The sequence below is a fragment of the Schistocerca nitens genome, chromosome 5 (genome assembly GCF_023898315.1).
Source record: "Schistocerca nitens isolate TAMUIC-IGC-003100 chromosome 5, iqSchNite1.1, whole genome shotgun sequence".
Taxonomy (NCBI): Eukaryota; Metazoa; Arthropoda; class Insecta; order Orthoptera; family Acrididae; genus Schistocerca; species Schistocerca nitens.
Window position 1 is genome coordinate 459,127,645 of NC_064618.1, and position 22,639 is coordinate 459,150,283.

Below are 22,639 nucleotides of genomic sequence, written 5' to 3' on the forward strand. Positions count from 1 at the left end.
TATTTTGTTCTTATTTTGGTCTCTTTTTGTCAGTAATATTCTTTGATATTTCTTTTAGAACACTTAGTTTCTCCTTTTTGAGGTTTCCTATGTCTACATTTTACTTCCATGTACTACTTTGACCCAGTCTTCTTTTCACTGACATCTGTCTCATTTGTAGATCACTGATATTTGTACTCCATTCAATTGGAAAAGATTTCTTGACTGAAGCTAATATGCTCATTGTTTTTCTTGATTCATCCATCATGTGTCACATTGGAACTTAGTCAACATTTTGTAAAATTTATTTTACTTCCTTGCCCTATTTTGATGCTCATCTGCAATTGCCTTTCCCTCTGCTATATTATACAGAAAAACTGCCATTCTCTATTGTTCATTGACTAGTGTTACTGTAGCATTTTCATGTGGACAGTTTTATTAATAGCAGCACAGTGGTAAGATACTGGACTTGCATTTGGGAGGACTGAGGTTCAGGTCCTTATTCACCCATCCATATTTAGGTTTTCCATGATTTTCCTAAATTTAAGACAAAAGCCAAAATGGTTTCTACGAAAAAGGTTTGTAGGATTTCCTTATCCATCTGTTCACAGAGCTTGAGCTGTTATTTAAATACTTCTTTATCATTTGAGCATTAAAACCTAATTGTCGTTCTTTTACTAGCAGCATTACTACACTGTGTGACAGTAGAATATCAGTTGCTCAGCAGCTTTACTCTCATTCATGGCATCCTGTTGTTGCTGATCCTGTCCCATTACTTATTTGTGCTTTCTGTTTTTAAATTTCAGAAAACTCAAGCCTCATTTTCTTCCCTCCGCCATTTGTCTTCCAGCTTTGCTCCAGATGTTAGTGTTTCGCCAGTTTGTTACTAGACACATCTGACATGTCACAATAATAAACTGTATCTTTTATGTTGGTGTGTTCTTAATTATTCACCATGCAGTATTTACCTAGTATTGCTCTTACAAATAGGACTGTAGTTTGAGGTTGTCATTCATCTTTGATTCCTAGTTGTGCTCTGCCAGTGAGAACTGTACCATTACAACTTCGATTTTAAACAGAATGAATGAATTTTTGAGTATACAGTGAAACACCACTTTCTTGTTCCTTGAATTAATGTCTTCCCACTGTTTGACTTCTTTTATCATTCCCTTAAATTTTCTGTGTCCATAATATTAATTCTCATCCAGTTTTGCATTGTTACAATTATAAATTTCATGTCATTTATGCTTCATGGAGAGAAGCAAACAAAACAGTGTACTTGTTATAAAGTGACATTGGCAAGATGCTAATTTTCAAGTAGTGTTTACAAATATTTTGCAGTCAACTTCTTCAGCCATGGAGTTTCTAATTCTGATATGGTAAAAGTCACTAAAAGTTGGAACAATTTATACTGTTTGTGTTTGACATGGTAGTTAAAAGGTGCTGGGCCACCTAACAGGAACTGAATTTTGTTTAGTGTGTGGCACATGTTGTTCCTCCCACTTGCCAGAATGTTTAGTAATTTCTAAGGTGGTGGTTATTTTGACACCAAATAGTAGAGCTTCAATAGCAGTGAGAGAAATGAGCACAACAGTATTTAAAATATAATCATATATGTTAAACACTTGGCAATTTTTCAAATATGTCCTGATTTCTGAGGAGTTGATTAATTTAGGACGTGATGGGTCAGCTGACCTTCAACTTTACAGTCCACTGTATATCTTGTTCTGCCACCACGTATCTACATACAAGTAACATTGTGATATTTGTGGAACACAATTCTACTCATTGAGTCCACTATCTTAAGTATTTGGCCATCACTGGTTGCCAACTGATATCCCATATTTCACATATTTTTCATTAAAATCATTTGTAATGGTGATTTATATACTTTCATAATTTGGAAGTTGTATGTACTGTGTTTCTGAAGTTTGTGGTCATAATTGGTATGTAACACATTTATATATGCCCAGGTCCAGGCTGTGTGATCACTTTCTGGCTTCTGGTAAATTTTTGATGTAGACACCAAACTCTCAAATATATTTTTGACCTAGAAAAACAGGTAGGGAAAAATCCACCAGAAGAAGTTGAAACAAACTATAATTCCCTTTTTTTTACAAAAAAGAAATGTATGGACTATAACCGGGTCGCTGAAACATGTCGCTTCCAGGTTGCTCCCCAAGTGCCGCAAAGTTCTCAATATGACTTACAAACAAATGAGGAATGCAAGGTGGTGCATCTTCTGAACCAATAACAGCACAGCCACAAAAGCCGGTCCCCTGTGTCGACTCAACCACATTGCTGGCTTCCGTGTAAACATTGTATGTTAGTCCGCGATCACCTGCTTTTTTGTGTTGTGTTACTGCCTTGACTGCAGTTTCTGTTTATTAACCCTTTGTGATCTGACAGGACTTCAAAGACCCATGTTGTAAAAATGAGTGTAAAACATTCATTTTGAGTTGTCGCAGAAATGTAGCACACCACTTATTCTTGCTTTCGTACACTGTTAATGTATCGCAGTTCTTTCATGGATGTGTTATCTGTGTCACTAAAGCAATTTTAATTTCAGTACGTGCAATCCTCGTGGTATTTGGTTGTATGCAGTTACAGGATGATCCTTCAGTTTTTATTCCGTGCATTTCCTGTGAGAATCTGACCTTCATAATAATTTTCCACTTCAAATGAAATTAGAACCCAAAATCTCGGAGCTTATTGCTCAAATTTTGTTGCAGATCATGGTTGATGTGAAAACTGTGCTGTTCGTAATATAAAATCAAGACCTCATTCTAAATGTTCTCATTGTAAAGTATTTTTCTGTGTCAATGAAAGAAAGGCCTTTTTTTAGGAGTACCACTTTTCATGAAGTAATATTTGTTACTGTCTGTACCATTGTGACCTGACGCGACTCTCAAGTCACTTTTTGGAAAAAATTAATAAAATTTGCGTAATATTTGATTAATTTTTTCTTTATTTCCTAACAACTAGAACACCACAGAAAAATTTCGAAATGTCAGTCAAAAAATAAATTCAGGCCATAAAGGGTTAAACAGTGTCACCAAAACATCATTCACCAAGTGACAATTCTTTGTGCTGTTGAGTGGCATTATATAGTCAGGCTTTGGAATTGCTAAAGAGGACACGTGAGTTTTATGAGCAAGAAAAATAATTTGTTTCTGTTCATGGGCATGCGTCGATTCCTGAAAACTGTACTTGAAAAAGCTCATGTCATTGCAGCTTGTAGCGTTTTCTTACACAGAATTGTACAAAATTGTATACACTCAGTCATGCGGTTAGATGAAACCTGGGTCAATGCTGGAGAACCAGTTCATAAATGCTGGACAGATGATACTCCAAATATCAGCAGTCATCAGCCAACAGGAGGAGGATCCAGATTAATTGTGGCCCATGCAGGATCTTCAAACAGCTTTGTGCCTGAAGGATTTTTAGTTTTTTGATTGAGAAAAACCGGTGACTATCATGAGGGTATGGACCACCCACAGTTTCTACAGTGATTTAAAAATCTGTTGCTCCAGTTTAGTGTTCCAACAGTGTTGGTGATGGACAATGCACCCTACTATTCTGTGGTTTGACAAAACTCCCACCACTAGTGACCGCAAAGAAACTATGAATCAGTGGTTGCAGGCGAGAGACATTGCTGCGGACATGAGGTAACAAACCCATTTTTATATTCGCTCGTAAAACAAAATAAGCCTGTGACACCCAAATACATTGTAGGCGAAATTGCAAGAGAACAGTCACTTGGTAATTAGGCTACTGTCTAATCACTGCTATATAAATCCAATTCAGTTGGTTTGGAGTGATGTCAAGGTGTACATTAGGAGTAACAAGAAGACTTTTACTATAACATAAGTGGAAAGACTGCCACGTGAAGGTCTTAGTACTGTACACGCTTCCACATGTAGGAAGAAAGACCATGTCGCTAAACTCATAAGAGAAGCACAGACTATAGATGGAATTATAAATGAAAACTAACAGATGATGATGATGATGATGATGATGATGATGATGATGATGATGATGATTTTGGCACTGATTCCTACAATAGTGAAGGAGAACTGGGTGGAATTGCGCCATTGACATCGTAAATTGGTGAGTGTAAATATATACAGAATTAATTCTTTCTCTCTGCAATCAAGTAGGCTGTGCATGTTTTGCTTTATTTCTATGTGTGGGGATGACGTGTTCTTTGGAATGCTTAGGTTTACATTGTCATACAACATTTTACATGCAGCTGTTGCAGTAACAATTCGGAACCACTTTTCGTAGATGTTGTCATTAACTTCGGCTGTTTTTGTTTCCCAGTTTCATACACTATCAAACGCCTAGTCTCAGTCGTCGTCGTCGTCGTCATCGTCCTCTCCAGTGTTAGAAAAACATACTTTGTTGTACTTACGTATAAAGGTTGATTGTAGATTACATTTACAAAATATAGTTCGGAGCTGTGGACGTGTGCGGTGGCAGTTATTGCAACCTCGCAATCGCAGTATAGCTAGCTACATGCGAGCTGTCAAGTGACATGTTTCACCGTCCCGGGATACAAATATGTTCATGAAAAGTAAAACTTATGTAAGAACAAGGGTTTCAAATTAAAGGTACAAATAATGAAATTGAAAATTGAGGTTTATAAACTATGTGCTTAAAAAGTAATTTTCCCCCATTTACATCTTCCTGTAGTTTACCGGTACACAGTTTTTTAAAGTCCCTGTCAACTGTAAAATAGGGATTCTTACTGCAGTCTAGTCAATAAATACTAATATGTAATATTATTCAGTTATTCATGTATATGAACCCTAAATAGTTCACCTTATCTTCCTAAAAGATATCATCTTTTTGTAGTTAATGATGAACATGTACACATACTTCTGCTATTGTGTGATACACTTAGAGCCTGATAAGTCAAGGATGTTCTCATATGTATGATTCTCTAATCGTAAACAATTTACTGACTGTAAAGAAGATATGTGAAGTTGCAGACAGGCACAATTGAAACACACACACACACACACACACACACACACACACACACACACAGTTTTCAGCCACATCCTTCGTCAGTAGAATACGCATATGCATGTGCACATACACACAACTGCAAGCTCCAGCATCTCGGGTCAGCCCAAGAGCTGAAGTTAGTGTGTGTGATGCGCGTGTGTGCGTTTTCTACTGACAGAGGCTATGGCTGAAAGCTATGTGTGTGTATTTTAATTGTGCCTGTCTGCAACTTGACGTGTCATCTTTAGAGTAAGTAGCGATCTGTTTTTTCCCACATTATTGATATTCCTACCTGGAGTTTCCATTGTTTGATCGTCTAATTATAGAATTTGGCGATACCTATGAAATTAGTGCAGTGATACATTTTCATTTGTTGTGCTTGAGGTTTGGTAAAAATATAGATAGTTAAAGATGGGTTTGTTGCAAAGCACTTTAATTATGATGCTGTTAACTGCTACATTGTTACAATAAAAACAGCAATAGTTGTCTTGGGAATTCCTTAGTAATTCATAAGTGCTGCAACTTAACTCAGTCACTGGTAAAATGTAACCAGGTATAAACTGTCACACATTTTCAATGTAATTGTGAAACATTGTTACCTTCCCAATTAATCAGAATGAGTGTGAAAATGATAGTGTTAGTCTGTTGTTAGTCGAAAGCACCCAAGAGAAATGGGATAGTAATCCAGAACATATTCTATCTTGCAGTCTCTAAAAAGTTATAGTATAAAGAATTAATTAAACTAAGGATAATGTACTCGTAGAGCAGTATGAATGCAAATTGAGTTTAAAGGAGAAACCTTTGCTCATAATGAGTTTTCTTTTTGATAAAACAACATAAAAGGCAGTGCACCTTGAAAAGATAGTGAAACACTTACTTTATATATGCCTTTCCTGAAGATGAAGAAATTCTAGTTATCTGAAATATTCAATATGAATTAATAAAACTGTGTGAGAGTTCAATAAAAAAGATTCCTTACTTTATTTTAGTGATATACTGAAAATTAAGGTGTAAGACAAGTATCGGCTGAAGTAAAGCTCTGTGGGCCAATCATGAGCTGTGCTTTGATAGCTCATTCAGTAGAGTACTTGCCTGTGAAAGACAAAAGCCCCAGGTTTGAGTCCCAGAATGGCTCACAGTTCAAATTTGCTAGGAAGTTTCAATATTGTATTTCTTAGCAATTTGCTTTAATGCAAATATGTCTTTCTGTATTACAATACCAGATGACACGTATGACAGTCTTGCTCCGCCATTGAGACTCAGGCAGTCTCATCAATTAAAAAAAACAGAAGAGCAGTCACCAATACCTTTTTGGGCTAACTCTACAAACATAGTGCGGATACTAAAAATATAGAAAAAAAATCATATGAAATATGTGCACTGCAAATCACAGAGAACCATGTCAACCATTAAATATTAACTCTGCCATCCTTATACCTATGAGATTATTATATTTTTGTATACCAGACATGAATTATTTGAGGGAAACCATTTTGTCCATTCACATGATACCAGAAACAAAGAAAATTTAATGCTCCCCACCCACTGCCTCAGTCTGTGTATCCAGGGACCTCAATACGTGAGAATGAAAGTTTGTTATAAATTAAAAGGGAACAAGTTGATGCAGATGAATTTAGGTCCACTTAAAAGAAAGCTATATGAGGTACTGACGCTGAAGTGTTTACTACTCAGTGGATGAATTCATGCGGGACAAACTGGAAATTTGAGCTGGATACAATGTGTTACACATTCCAAGAAATACCCTTATAGTGCTATTATTTATTAATGTAAAAATCATTGTAACTGTTTTATAAATTTTTGACCTGTCTCCTGTACACAAACCAAATGGATTGCAAATTTACATCATGAGGTGAATAAAACACAGATCCCAATTCCTTAGAATGAGTGCTATCTAAAATTTTCGTACATCCAACTAACTGAAATATCCTGAACATTTCAGTCTGACAATGACAGTAGCTTGCTGACAGAACAAGACAATTTACAGTTGCTGGTATTTTTTCTATTGTAGCAGACTGCCAACCACATTGTTTGTTGTGGCAGGTGACATGAACTATTTTAAAACTGCCTAGCAGATTAAAACTGTATGCTGGACTGGAACTCAAAATTGGAACTTTGTTTTTATCACAAGTGTAAGCTTCCAGCTTTGAGTTCCTGCTGATATACAGTTTAAATCTGTTTGGAAGTTTCAGAACAGTACATACAGTGTTGCTGATGAGGAAGGAGGAGGGGAGGGGGAGGGGGGAGCAGCAGGAAGAGGAGGGGGGGGGTGATTTGTCTGTCCCGGAAGTAGTCATATTACGTGCTTAAGTAATATATAGAGAGATGTAAGTTAAATAAATACACGTAAATCTCCTCTGCAAATATATTTGTACCCAGAAAGTCATCTTATAGTGTGACAAAAGTTATGTAGTATTCTGTTAACTGTGATATTCTACTTACAAAATGTTGTGCAGGAAGTGCTACATTTGTGTGTGCTTGTAAATGTTTCCTTAAATTTATTGCCATGTTCATTATGTGATATGTATTTTTTGGTTCATTTCACAAATAGGATTCTTTAAATTTCAAGAGCAGTCCTTTTTATGATTGAGAATGCTGTTTATGTAGCATGTGTGACTTGCTCTGATAAACAAAAATTTGACACATTTTGCATCTCCTCCTTGCTCATTTCCCATTTCCTCTGAATAGTCCTGTTTGGTGGGCAGCCCAAGAAGAAAAACAATACACCAAATCTGTAACAGAACTCTGATTTCCAAGAATTGTTTTGCTGTATTTTATCTGTTAGCTGATGTTCCATGGCTGGCTCAAGTAACTTTTGACATAAGATAATCTGTTTAAAGTGGGTATCAAAAAATTGAAGAAAAAGTAAATTATAGTTCAAAAAGTTGAGCCTTGAATCTGATGAAACTCAGCCATCATAGTAGAACAGAGGACTGACACAAATTAAACCACACTCTAGACAGAGAAAATATGTGTAAACTTAAAAACATGATTCAAATGTAAAAAATGAATGTGGCAGTTGGTTGTATCACAGGTAATGTTAACATTTACTAATTACTGCTTACAGTAATGCCTCACAGTAATGTGTGATGCTGCTAATACTTGTTTTTACACTACATTAAAAGCAAATGTGCTTCTTTCAAAGCTGCTCTGTGTGGCCAAGGTCGGAGGAGGAAGACCTTGAGCAGAATTATATTTCTTCGTTTTTGTGACATACTGTTTGACTAAAGTCAAAAACCTTAACTGACTGCACTGTCCAGTCTATTGTTTTTTGTTGGAGACATTGATGATAAAAAGAATTCTGAGGCCTTGGAAGATGAAAATGTCATATTTTGCTCCTTCTGTTTACTTTCCGTACACCAAAACTGTGATTTTAAATTGTTGGCACAGTCTGTATATAACAAGAGAATGAGCATTTAATAACTTGACCGCAGATGTCAGTGTTAGTTACATTTAGTCTGACAATGGTCTCCCATCCTTGTTCATCTTGTAAATAATAGCATTAGCTACCATCTTGCTGCGTTGGTTGTCTTCTCACTCACACAGCAATAGCTGCCATACTAATCTGAATCATTCTACTGTATTTTATTTACAGATAGGCCAGTTTGCAAGTTATAGTTGTTTGCAGTACTGCTTTCATAAGTTGTTGCTCTTTTTGTGATTTTTTTTCACTAACGTGTGAGAACCATTGTAGCATCTTTCCAGATGTACATTTCATTTACTATTATAAATAAGTTGCCAGTTGGTGTGCAAGGTCTCTGTGAAGAGTGCACAAATTTTCTACTGGTGTAATCTGTTTATCTATAACATCACCCATGATGAAAAAAACTTTAAGAGATGGTATTTATTAATTCATTTGAGTTACATAACTCTGTATTTTGTTTAACGCCATATGTTATCTTGCCATTTTCTTCTTTTTTAGCTGGAAAGGAAGAGACAGCTGGAAACAAAATTTCACATTAAGTTTGTTGCAGTTGGGCAAAAGATAACACAGGCCAATGATGGAAAAACTTTTTTGCTGAAAATACCTTATTCTTGTGTTTTTTAGGGTGGGAAATCCAAGTATGATACTTAAAAACTGTTAAATTTATTAAATTAAGCAATTTTTTAAAGACTTTAGCAGCTTTTATATAGTTAAAATAATTTAAAAAGGTGTAATGAATGTAGATGATGTCGGTAGCACTGCTGAAAAACATTTGCTGGCAAAAAAAGCTCGATTCTATTTTTGTGTCAATAGATGGTGTTTTGTTTACTGTCAACCTAACCTCACTCTCCCGTTTCCTGGACATGTGCTCAGTACAATGTCTATTCGTGGTTGTAAAAACTCTGCTGACAGTTTTTGTTATGTTTGTGGTGAATTTGTGATTAAAAAACACCAAATAAACATTACACTCTTCGTGAAAAAGATTTGTCTATCATACTTTGGATCTAAACTGGATTAAGATAAGTCTTGAGCACTGCATAAGGTATGTTATGTGTGTGTTGAAAATCTGAGAAAAAGGTCCAAAAAGGAGAAGAAAGGCCTTTAGATTTGCTGTTCCTATGGTATGGAGGGAGCCAAGAAATCATTCCGATGATTGCTACTTTTGCAGTGTTGATATAACTGGTTCATAATTTGAAAAACAAGAAGGTAATAAGCTACCCTAACCTTCCGGCCAGTAGGGCATGGTGTAGATTTGCCGGTTCCTGAACCACCAGATGATTTAAATTCTATTCCAACTGAAGTATTTTCTGACGATGTACAATATGATTTAGATAAACCAGATGATGATGATTTCCATTGTAATACAGAAAGTCTAGAGCCCAAATTTACTCAGACCAAGCTTAACGATTTGGTTAGGGATCTGGGCTTAACAAAAGAAAAAGCTGAATTGCTTGGCTCTAGATTAAAAGAGAACAACATACTTGCAGTTGGAAACAGTATATACATGTATAGGAAGAGATAGCAGCAATTTTCCGAGTTTCTTCAACAAGAAGGTGATTTAGTGTACTGCTCAGACATTCCCGGTCTGATGAATGAGTTTGTTATTGAATACAAAAAGGAAGACTGGAGGCTGTTTATTGATTCATCCAAAACTAGTTTAAAGGCTGTTTTATTACACAGTGGTAACAAGTATGTATCTATACCTGATGGACATTCTGTACGTATGAAAGAATGCTATGAAAATCTAGAAATAGTGCTATATAAAATAGGCTATTCTGCTCTCGGTTGGATGATATGTGGCGACCTAAAAGTAACATGCGTGCTCTTTGGTCAGCTAGGTTGCTTTACCAAATTTCCACGTTTCTTGTGTGAATGGGACAGTAGGGCTAGGGATCAACACTGGTGCAGAAAGAACTGGCCTGTAAGGGAGCCTTTAAAACCTGGTGAGAACAACATTCTATGCAAAACCCTTGTAGATCCAAAAAACATACTACCACCATCTCTACATATAAAGTTAGCCCTAATGAATCAGTTTGTAAAGGCTTTGGCTAAAGATGGACCCTGGTTTAAGTATCTCTGCCAAAAGTTTCCACACCTTTCAGAAGCTTTGTCGGACCTGACATTAGAAAATTGATGTTTGATGTTAACTTTGAATCCACAGTGACCTTAAGTGAGAAAGTAGCATGGGTATCATTCAAGCAAGTTGTTAAGAAGTTCTTATGGCATGCAAAAGACTCAGAATATGTTTCTATTAAAGCTACAATGTTAAAGAAGTTAAAACTTTAGGATGTTTAATGAGCCTGAAAGTTCCCTTTTTGAACAGTCACCTTGATTACTTCTCAGACAATATGGGAGATGTTAGTGAAGAGCAAGGAGAGTGTTTTATTAAAGTGATGGAAAAACTCTACCAAGGCCACTGGAGCACCAAAATGATGGGGGACTACTGTTGGTCACTTCACCAAGAAGTTCAGCTGAAATGTCAGCTGTAAGCATCTTCTAAATGTGATCTTTTTCATCATTATTATCTTCTTCCTTTGACCAACAGTGGATGTTTTTCTTTTGATTTAAATCAGATACTCGATCCCAATGCACAACTCTCTCTCTCCCTCCCTCCCTCCCTCCCTCCCTCCCTCTCTCCCTCCCTCCCTCCCTCCCTCTCTCTCTCCCTCTCTCTCTCTCTCTCTCTCTCTCTCTCTCTCTCTCTCTCTCTCCCCCTCCCTCCCTCCCTCCCCCACTCTCCTTCCCTCTCCCTCCCTCCCCTCCTCCCTAAACCCTCCTCCCTCACTCTTCCCCTCTCCCCCTCTATGTTTCGGTTTTTCCCAGTTCCCTTTCCACTTTCCTCCTAGTTCTTAATTGCACAATTTATTTCAATTCTCACTTCTCTTCCATTTATTTCACTTTTACAAGAAAATAAGTAATGTGAGATTTGGGACGATTTAGGATACCTTTTTTATAAGTATGGTCATACCATAAAAGGGTTGAAAAATGCTGTATGAGCTGTAGGAGAGAAGCCTTTTGGTTGTGAGGGTCAGAGCACAGATCTCGCAAAAATAGACTTCTGCTATGTTTAGTATTTGGAATAATTGTTAAAGAATAAATTCACAAGACACTAGATCTTTTGTCTGATATTTGACGTTCTTCCTGCTTGAAAGTGACACATTATCTTTGTTACCTGTTTCTGACCTATTTTGTTTTATGTTACATTAAATGTGTTCTGAAATTAAATCTTCATGATAATGTTCTTGTTATGTAGACACACAGTAAGCCTTTGAAACTTTGAGTACACTTTTTCTTTCTAGATAAATTTTGTTGTGTTTTCAGAAAGCCAAGTTGCTAAAACAGAAAAAAGAGGAAGGTAATGAAGCATTCAAATCAAATAAACTAGCAGAAGCTTACGCGTTGTACACAGAAGCACTGAAAATTGACCCATACAATAACTCTACAAATGCAAAATTGTATTTTAACCGTGCAACAGTGTGTTCAAAGGTAAGATTTTTATTTTTATTGAGTGGTACATTTGTTGATCTAAATTAACCTGGTGATGAAATACCATATTTGTCCAAATCTGATGTGCCATTAAATGTAACACACACCCCAGTTTTAAAAATAAAAATCATAAAAGGAGCTCTTAGCAGATTACTGAGGGCTTAAATTTATTTCACTCAACAATGGATGTATACATGAACTATCAAAACAATAATAATTTTTAATTGACACAGTCATTATTAAAAAAATAATGTCTAACGTGATTACTTAAAAGACCTGCTAACAAACATACCATAAATTACAGGTGTTAATAATCATTAATCACTGTCATCACTGCTGGTATCCTTGTAGGTGTCTGTGCCAGAAGCAGATTCATTTCCTCTTTCCCCATGATCCTTGGTGCTGTTCCATATCACACCATCTTCACTGCCATCCAGAGTATTTGAAATACATGATTTCTTGAATGATTTTGTGGCTGTTGGTGCTTCAGTTCTTTTCCAGGCAGCCAAAACTCAGTGTGCAATATGTGGGGTGCAGCATGTTTAATTTCTCCTGTCAGATTCAATTCATGGCTTAATTTACAAAACCATTATTTGTATTATTCCTAAAGAACTTTTAAAAGCTTTATTTATGTTAACATCCAGCTGTTGTAACATGGAAGTCATTCCTCCAGGAATGATATGAAGGTTACTGGTTTGGCTGTGGTTTTTCTTCTTTACATCATCAGTTAAATAAATGCAAAATGCACTGAGACAAAGCTTTGACAATAGTTTGGAAAGCCCACTAGGACAAAGTTTCCATATATTTCGGAGCCAATCGACCATTAAAGTTTGTCATCTGTCCCTTATCTTGATTTCAAAGAATGACATCATCAAGGAACAGCTTTTCATTTTTAGGAGTCCTGGGGTTTGTTTTCCCTTTGAAGATTAAGAAAAAGGAAGTATGTGCCCACCTGCTGTGATTGCCAACATTACAGTTAAATGCTGTTTTTTCACACCATGATGTTTTGACAGCAATTTTGTTTGTCCCCTTCTCGTCACTCACGTAATTACATGGCATATCAAACCAAATTGGCATCTCATCAGCATTGTCTATTTGGCCCATCTAAAAATTCTTCTCTTTCTGAAGGGTGATGACATAAAGCTGAAATTCTTGAAATTTCTTCTCAAAATCCTATGGAAGCACTTGGCACACTATTGTACAGCTTCATAGATATAAGCCCGCGTGTTTCATACAGTGATTAACCCCTCCATGGAGAGCCCTAAACTCTTGCCACAGTATATTAAGAATCATAGGTTCCTCTTTTGCTTTGTTTCTTATGGTGTCCTAGTGACTGGTTGTTCATTCACCCTCCTTTCATGGACAAATTCCAAAATCCCAGAATGAGATTTTCACTCTGGAGCGGAATGTGCGCTGTTACGAAACTTTTCTGGCAGATTAAAACTGTGTGCCAGACCGAGACTCGAACTCGGGACCTTTGCCTTTCGCAGACAAGTGCTCTACCAACTGAGCTACCCAAGCACGACTCACGGCCCGAGTGCTAGTTCTGCAAGGTTCGCAGGAGAGCTTATGTAAAGTTTGGAAGGTAGGAGACGAGGTACTGGCAGAAGTTGTGAGGACGGGACATGAGTCGTGCTTGGGTAGCTCAGTTGGCAGAGCACTTGCCCGCGAAAGGCAAAGGTCCCGAGTTGGAGTCTTGGTCCGGCACACAGTTTTAATCTGCCAGGAAAGTTTCAAATTGCAAAATGTTTACTTCAACATCAGGATGTCTTCCTTTGTGTGGGGCAATGAATTTCTTTATAGTAGTAGTAGTAGTAGTAGTAGTTGCAAGCAATGCTGATTTCTATTTTTTCCATATGCAAGTATTTCGTATTACTTCCTCACATGTATATCTCATGTAATGACTAGAATCAGAAAATTCGATAGATTAGAGCCAATACAGAGGCTTATTGACAAGCATTCTTCCCATGTACCATTCACAAATGGATTAAGGGAGGAGGATCAGTTAATGGTAATGGAAACATCTCTACCACACACCATTAAGTGGCTTATGGAGTATGACACAGGTGTAGGTATTCTCAACTACATTGAACTCTCGTCCTGCCCTCCTGTTACCATATTTTTCAGCATAAAGATTTACTTTACACTTGAAAGCAGTGTCATACAATGTTCTTCTCTGCTTGCCTTGTCTTTTGTGACTACCTAATGGAAACACATTACACAGTAATAGGCCAAATGTTATGTAATGAAAGTGAGAATTACAATAATTCATTATGTGGTAAGGTACAACACCTAAATTTCAATAATAATGCCAGTGAGTGATACATTCAAATTTGTACTTGAATGAATTGCACCATCAAATCTTATGCAAACCTTAATTTTGTATACTGCACATGGTAGAAAGAAGTGTGCATTAGATGTGCTTAAATACAGTAAGATATTAGTTGATACTCTAAGAGAAGCTTCGATAATTAGATGCACTGTCTAACAATTTAAACCTCACTCAGTTTTCAAAATTCCAGAAGATATTGTATATCAATTAAAATAATCGATTTTTGAAAATATAATGTAACTGGATGGATAGGAAATCTACTCACCAAGTGGTGGCAGGAGAATACAAGTATAAAAGGTATTACAGTTTGCAGGCTTTCAGAACTGGTGGCTCCTCCTCCTAGCAGAAGGGTTAAGGGGGAAGAAGAGGGGTGATGGAAAAGGCCAGGTGAGGCCTAGGAAAAGAAGTAGAGTTCAGAAAAGTCATCTAGAATCCCAGGTCAGGGGAGACTTAGTAGATGGGATGAAAAGGAAAGACTTTTTGTTGGGGACTGCACCGGACAAGATTTGTTTCTTGAAATGTGCTTGTCCCTTGGAGTTAGTCGCGAAGGCCTAAAATTGAAAGTCCCTGTATATGGATGTAATCCTTCTCTATACCAGCCTCTTTCACTGTTTCAAATACAACAATCTCTTGCACTTACCCTAATAATGTGTGACCTATATGCCTCATCTGTCAATTTTCACTCCACCAGACTTCTCTCCTAGAAAATCCTGCTGTTATCTGCCCCTCGTGTTTCCTTGTATGGTATCATCCACCAAGCAAACTTCAGACTGTGACAGCTTGTTAGACTACACCTCAGAAAGCTGTCCCACTTTCTCCTGAACTGCCACAAGAGTGGTGTATTCCTTCCTGTTGCTCTACAGCTCCTTCAACAGCTACACCATCAACCAGCACTCCTCCCCTAAAAACCAAGCTTGGCCAACCTCCGTAACATCACCCGGCCTTGCCACTGCTTCCCAGACCAGTAATAACATGTCACAAGAAACAGTCACAACAGTGAAATAGTCTCAACCATTTGTCTAAAACACTCTTCCCTCCTTAATTATCTGTATTATCGAAGGGTCTCACTTTCAGCCCTAACCCTGCCTTTAATCAAGCTGCTTTGCTGAAGGACTTACTTTCCTTCACACAATGTCAACTGGAAATGTCACTTTGCAACCCAATTCCAAAACCATTCCAGCAGAAAACCTGATATTGAAGCCTGCCCTGAACAGTTCCAATCACGATCCCAACTGATCCACAGCCACTACCTCAAAATCATCCCTTACATGGCTTCCAAGAATTTCTCACATCCCGCATTGCTTTACAACCCTTTTTCAGGTCCCTACAACATGATCCTAACCTGTTCTCTGCGGAACTGCATGCTCTTTGTTCGATAAAAGCTGAGGATTCCATCATTATCCTCCCAGTGGGCAAGGTACCTACCACTCGTATTGACTGAGGGTAGTATATCAGTGAAGATCTATGCCAGCTGTCCAGCATCTCTACATACAGCATCTGCCATCAAGATACCATCCTTGTGATTGAGACTAACGTGCAGTTCCTCCTTGAAACTTCAGGCCTGTCACAAGGATTAACACCTTAGTCCATAGAACTTCTTACCCTACCCAGATCATGCACCCTCACCTTCTACCTTTTTTCCTAAGATGCACAAACCCAATCAGTCTATTTGTCCCAAGTTGCTGGGTACAAGGCACCCACTGAATGTATATCTGCCTTACTTGATCAACACCTGCAATCCATAGTAAAGAAGAGACTTCCCTCCAATGTGAAAGACACCAGCCATTTCCTATATCATCTGAAATCGGTGCCCATTTACTCTCACCACACACCTTGCTTGTCGCCATTGACACCACCTCCCTCTATATCAACATCCCCCATGTACATGATCTGTCTGCTGCTGACCATTTCCTCAGTCAGTGTCCTCTTGTTTCCAAACCAATGAAATCCTTCCTGTTCACCTTAGTTGACCTTACACTTACCGACTACTATTTCACCTTTGAGGGGCAGGTGTACAGACAGATCAGGGGTACAGCCATGGGAACCAGGGTGACTCCTTCCTATGCCAACCTTTTCATGGGTGACTTGGAGGGGGACCTTTCCTGAGACCTATAAGCCTTCAGTCACTGGTTTGGTTTAGATACATTGATGATGTTTTTGCCATATGGATTCATGATAGGTGACCTGCTAAAATTCCTGGAATCTCCTAATACATTCTCACAATTAAATTTCACATGGTCCTCTTCAGACTCCCATGCTACTTTCTTGATATTGATCTGATCCTCACCAACGATCAGCTACACACGTCTGTTCATATTAAATCTACTAACAAACAACAGTACTTATATTTTGACAGTTGCCATCCTTTCCATGTCAAACATTTCTTCCCATACAGACTCTTTACAGCAGTAGACCACCATTCTCACCTCAGCCTTCACTAGATATAATTACTCCGCCAGCCTATTTAAAAAGCAGATTTCCCAGGCCATCATATCCAATCCTGGTATTGCTGACCCCTCCAAAAAACAGCTTAGGAGTGCATCAATTGTCACTAAATATTATCCTGGTCTTGAATGTATTAACCAGTTACTTTGACAAGGCTACGACTTTCAAAAATCATGCTCTGAAATGAAGTCCTTTCTGTCAGATTTTACCCACCACACATAGACCAGCTATTTGTCGCCCTCCCAATGTTCACAGTATCCTTGTCAGACCCTATGCTCTTTCTGCACTCATCTCCCTACCCTACGGCTCGTACCCCAGTGACCGTCCCCACTGCAAGACTTGCCCTAAGCACCCTCCTACCACTGCCTACACCAGCCCTGTAACTGGCAAAACATGCTCTTAAAGGGAGAGCGACCAGTGAAACGACACTTACCATATACCAACTCTTTTTGTAAACACTGTTCACCCTTTTACATCAGCATGACTATCACCAGGTTATCATTTAGGATAAGTGGACAGAGGGTGTATACTGGCAGCACACGCATTCTGTTGCAGGGCATACTCTAAAAAAATGACAGTTGTGACCTCAAGTGTCATCTGGATTCTTCCCCCCAGACACCAGTTTCTCAGAAGTCCGCAAGTGGGAACTGGCACTACAACACGTCCTTGGGTCTCCCTGCCCACCTGGTCTTAATGTATGTTAATTTCTTCACTCCCAGCATTTATATTCCTTTCTTCACTACCTTTTAGTTTTCTACATCTTTCATTTTCTGACCTGTCTATTTTTAGCCATCCTTCTTCCGCCTCTAAAATTCACTTAGCTTTCTGCTCATATGAACCTGTCCATGATGTTTTAGCAGTAATCTGTCTTTCATATTACAGTATCTTCCACCTTTAAGCTCTCAGCTTTTCAAATCTCATACAGATCAGTCCCCAACAGTTGGTCTTTCCTTCTCATCCCATTTGATAGGTGTCTCCTGACCTGGAATTGTGGGTGACTTTTCCAAACTCCATCCCTTTTCTTAAACCTCCCAGTCCTTTTTAGTCACCCGTCTTTCTTCTCCTTCAACCCTTCTGCCAGAAGAAAGAGCCACTTTGTACAAAAACTTGCAAACTGTAATACCTTTCATATGTATTTTCTCCTGCCACCACTTGCTAGCAATTTTTTTTATCTATCCAATTACAGAAGATATTGTATGTTACATGCAAGACTTAGTCCATATATCATCAATGTAACTTGCTGGGTAGCAATTGGTTTAAGAAATAATTCCAGTACATGTCTTTAAGTTCACAAATATTTGCTCATAAAACAATGCCAAAAACCATTTAAAATTTCAGGCATCAGAAATGGCATTATAGCCAAGGAAACATTGTTGGGATTACTAGCATTTAAAAGCAGGTCAGTAAAAATATTGAGATGTTGTGTATTGCAGAGTTGTGTTTTCCAGCTGTAGATCATAGATTTTTTGTGGATAAATAGCATAGCAAATACATGAGTGAGAAATTAGTGGCTCCATTCACTGAAGAATTTGTGACATGTGATGAAAGGAGCAGCAGAACAGTAATGACACAGGGGTGGGTCATGAATTAAAATTTTTATTGTTGCACTATTTAATGGCTAATAATTGGTGTTCATGTTCTGTTTATAGTTCCCTCTTCATTCTTTATGATTGTTAGTAGAAGTGTCTCAGGAGCTTTATATATTGCTGAAGATATAATCTGCCTCCTCAAAACTTTCAGCTTGGGAGGTTAAATGAGTCTGTAGCAGATTGCACAGCAGCACTGTCATTGGATCCTAATTACTTAAAGGCTCTGCTACGAAGAGCGAAGAACTATATGGAACTAGGTGAATATGAAGATGCAGTACGTGATTATGAAAATGTTTGCAAAATGGATAAAAGCAGAGGTTAGTACATGCATTTTATTAAAATTTTGTAGATATGTTGTGATAAGTAAAGAGTATATTTGTACATTTTGCTTTATCTTCAGAGAACAGAAGACTATTACAAGAAGCCAAATTAGCTCTTAAAAAATCCAAACGTAAAGACTACTACAAAATACTGGGCATTGACAAGAACGCATCCACAGATGAAATAAAGAAAGCTTATCGCAAAAGAGCTTTGGTTCATCATCCAGGTTAGTAGTAAGCCTTTGATACATATGAAAGAGCTAAAGACTGCTTCCTGAAGTATTATTGTTATGAATAACTATTGTGTTGTAGTTTATGCTTCAGTCAGAGCATTAAGGTTTAAAGCTGGGAGACAAAATACACAATTGCGTACAGTGTACAGCTTCCTAATCGATAGTAACTAAAGTACTAGCCAATGAATAATTTCCGAAAAAGCTGTATCTCTCTCCTTGCATTAGGAAATAAGAATCTAACCTGTTTTCACTAAGCTGCAGTGAACAACTAATTGCAAATGTCATCAGAAAAGACATTCATCGTGTACTCTCAATGTGATTCAGTGCAGTACATCGCATGGTGTTCGTGAGGTGGCAGTTATCAGTCTGAACTAACCTGGAGGCAAAAACTTTAGGACGTTTCTGTGTTTAGTGATCACGTTTGTACATCAACACATAATATACTTTGCTCCACTGCAACTGCATGGTAGAGGGTACTTCTTTCTAATATTAGTGACTTTGTATTTACTCCATATTTGTATTAATTATGCAGAAATATTGAGTACAGAGGAAAATTCTATATTTTGGAACACACATTCTGATCTTTCATATTTGGATTATCATGATTCCTGTGCAAGATAAATCATGGAGCAGGAGAATTGTTAGACAGTGCTTCTCAAATATTTGTTCTCAGAATTTGTGCAACAGGACGTCATGAGAACATAGCCTTTCTGCCGAAAACCCTGAGCATCTCTGTAACATTTTCATATGGGCTACACTGGCCTGCTACAGTCCCTACAGCACAGGGCTACTTGCAATATCACAAATTTCTGAACAAGAGCAGTGGTTAAATATTGATGTGATAGTGCATTCGTGTGTGAATACATTTTAAATTGTGGTATTTAATATTCCAATTTTGAGTTCATTGTTCAGTACTTTATAAAACGCGACACACAGCTGTCTGTATGTCCTTTACTACCACTACCAGTTCTGGTTATATATTATACGTGTACCATGTCATGTCACATCAGTATGGGAATGTTATTAATACAGCCCCGTCATAGCTGCTGAATATCAAAAGAACAAATTGGTAACTGCACTCAGAAAGTACCCAGAGTATGGGTGCTAGTTTGTTCTTTTCGTACTTAGCAGTTCTGATATGCTTGTATTAACATTGCCATATTGATATGAGATGATATATAAATACTATGTGAACCTTCATATTCTGTTGATGGTAATTAACTGAAACTGGTAGTGATGATAAAAAACTACTGACCTGTAACTTAGAACTTCATTGTGTCTGAATTTAAAATGGGGATGAAGGGAATAAGGCAGGGCTTAATGTTGTCATACCTATTCAATGCTTCGTTTTAGTAGAGCAGTGCAGGCAGAGCTCACAGTTCATTGCATCATACCCAGTGTTGATCAGGATCCTTTGGTTTGGAGATGAGTGCAGGATCTCAACTAAAGGCTCCATTAATTCTGTGACAGTGTTGACTGCAAATTTCGGGACCTGCATTTTGGGGTGGAGAATTGTGGGATTTATCAAGATAAGTCAGAATTGGACAACATACAGGAAGCAGCTACTCTAGTAGCAGTGTGGTTGTGGAGTGCACTTGGGGTTTCTTGGGCTAGTGATGATAGTTAGAGGTCCTCTGAACACTTGCAAGTTCATATGCAGAGAGCAAAATCGGACCAGTTCAAAGTAAAGATGTGTGGCTGTCAAAATTTTAACAGTAGACTGTCAATGTATTTGTAACAAAGTTTCTCAATTAACTGCCCTCCATAGAAGTTGTTGCACTCAAATTATTCTTGGAACTGAGAGCTGGCTGAAACCAGAAGCAGAAAGTTTTTTGAAATATTTAGCTAGGCATGGAATGTACATCGAAAAGTCAGATTAGAGGAGACAAAATACACAATTGTGTATGGTGTACAGCCTCCTGATTGATAGTAACTCAAGTACTAGCCAATGAATAATCTCCTAAAAAGCCATATATCTCTCCTAGCATTAGGGAATAAGAATCTAACATGTTTTCATTAAGCTGCAGTGAACAACTAATTGCCAATGTCATCAGAAAAGACAAATTTGTCTTGTTCTCTCAATGTGATTCAGTGCAGTGTTAGATTGAAGAGTGTTCATTGAAATCAATAAAAATACTGTGCCTATATATGTTGAAATTGAGTCAGACTGTGAACTTACCTGGACACAAGTGAGAGGCGTAAGTGAATTCAAGTTAATTGTGTGCCCTTCTAGTGCGGAAATAACCATATCATGCAACATTGGTTCAAGACTGTAGACTCGAACATCTACAGTCTCATTGCAGGTAGTACAGACACAGTCTTGTGAATTAGGTTGGAACATGTTTTCCAAAAACTGTCATGAGCAACTGGTTTGACAGCCCATGCACACTGGAAATATTTTAGACATTGTAGCTACAAACAGGCCTGACCTTATTGGCAGAGTGACATAGTAATCGTGTCACTTAGTGAAGGTGGTTACTAAAGTTAACAAATCCTTCAAGAAGACTGGGAGAGTATTTTTGCTAGAAAGATCAGATAATCAGTTGTTAACATCTCACTAAGACAGCAAGCGCATATCATTTAGTTCCAATGTGATGGACATTTGTAAATGCTGAGGAAGGAAACACTATTACACTCTTGCTTCCAAACAAAACATGCAAATGATGACAGGCAAACATTAGTATAAATTCAAGTGTCTGTAAAAAGATGGATGTATGAAGCGTGCACTTACCACTGTCATACCTTAGCAAAAGATCTCGCTGATAACCAGAGCAGAGAAAATTCTAGTCCTGTGTCAAATCACAAAGTGGTTCTAAGGCTTCTATCCAGTCATGCCTTGTTGACCAGTCTGGTGTGGCAGTAGACAGCAGAAGGAAAGCTGAAGTTCTAAATTTTGCATTTAAGAAATGATTCAGGCAGGAAGATCATTCTGTTGTTTGACCATCGCACAGACTCCCATACAGAGCATACAGTAATAGTTCTTTTTGGTGTAGAGAAAAAATTGAAGGAGCTGAAAACAAGTAAGCCACCAGGTCAGATGGAATCCCAATAGTGTTTTGCAGTGAGTGTCATACGGCATTGGCCCCTTATTTAGTTGCATTTATCACAAATCTCTCATCCACAGCAAAGTCCCAAGTGTCTGGAGAAAAGTACATGTGACTTCTGTGCACAGGAAGGGTAAATGAATAGGACCTCCAAGTTAACAGACCAGTATCTTCAACATTGGTTTATTGCAGAATTTGTCACTATATTTTGAATTTGAAAATAATAAATTTCCTTGAAACTGAGAAGTTTGTCCACAAATCAGCATCAATTTACAAAGCTTTGCTCGTTCGCAACTCAATAGGCACTTTTCTCTTGTGTATCTTGTGAATTGTGGATGAAGGGCAACAGGCAGATTCCATGTCCCTAGATTTCTGGAAAGCATTAGATACAGTGCCCCACTGCAGGCTGTTAATTAAAGTCCTATCATACAGATTAAGTTCCAACATATGAGATTGGCTCAAAGACATCTGAAGTAATAGAACCCATCTGTTGTCCTTTGGGGTGTGTGTTCATGAGATATAAAGTATCATCAGGGGTGCCCCAGGGAAGTGTGATAGGACTGCTCTTATTATCTATATACATTAATGATCTGATGGAGCAGGTAAGCAGCAGTCTGTGGCTGGTTTCTTATACAGCTATCGTGTAGGAGAAGGTATCACTGTTGAATGACTGTAGGATTATACAAAGTGACATAGACAAGATTTGTAGTTTCTGTGATGAGTGGCACCTCTCAGTAAATTTAGAAGAATGTAAAT

At 37.9% G+C, this 22,639-nt stretch overlaps 1 protein-coding gene across 1 annotated transcript in view; it reads left to right on the top strand.

Annotated features, from left to right (window-relative positions):
- The window catches only part of LOC126260878 (dnaJ homolog subfamily C member 7), an 84,216-nt gene that overhangs the window by 40,336 nt on the left and 21,241 nt on the right, over positions 1 to 22,639 (top strand). Inside the window, exons 7-9 of the mRNA XM_049958319.1 lie at positions 11,756 to 11,920; positions 18,438 to 18,603; positions 18,687 to 18,833. Of these exons, the coding sequence (XP_049814276.1) occupies positions 11,756 to 11,920; positions 18,438 to 18,603; positions 18,687 to 18,833 (478 nt within the window). The remainder of the gene's footprint in view (positions 1 to 11,755; positions 11,921 to 18,437; positions 18,604 to 18,686; positions 18,834 to 22,639) is intronic.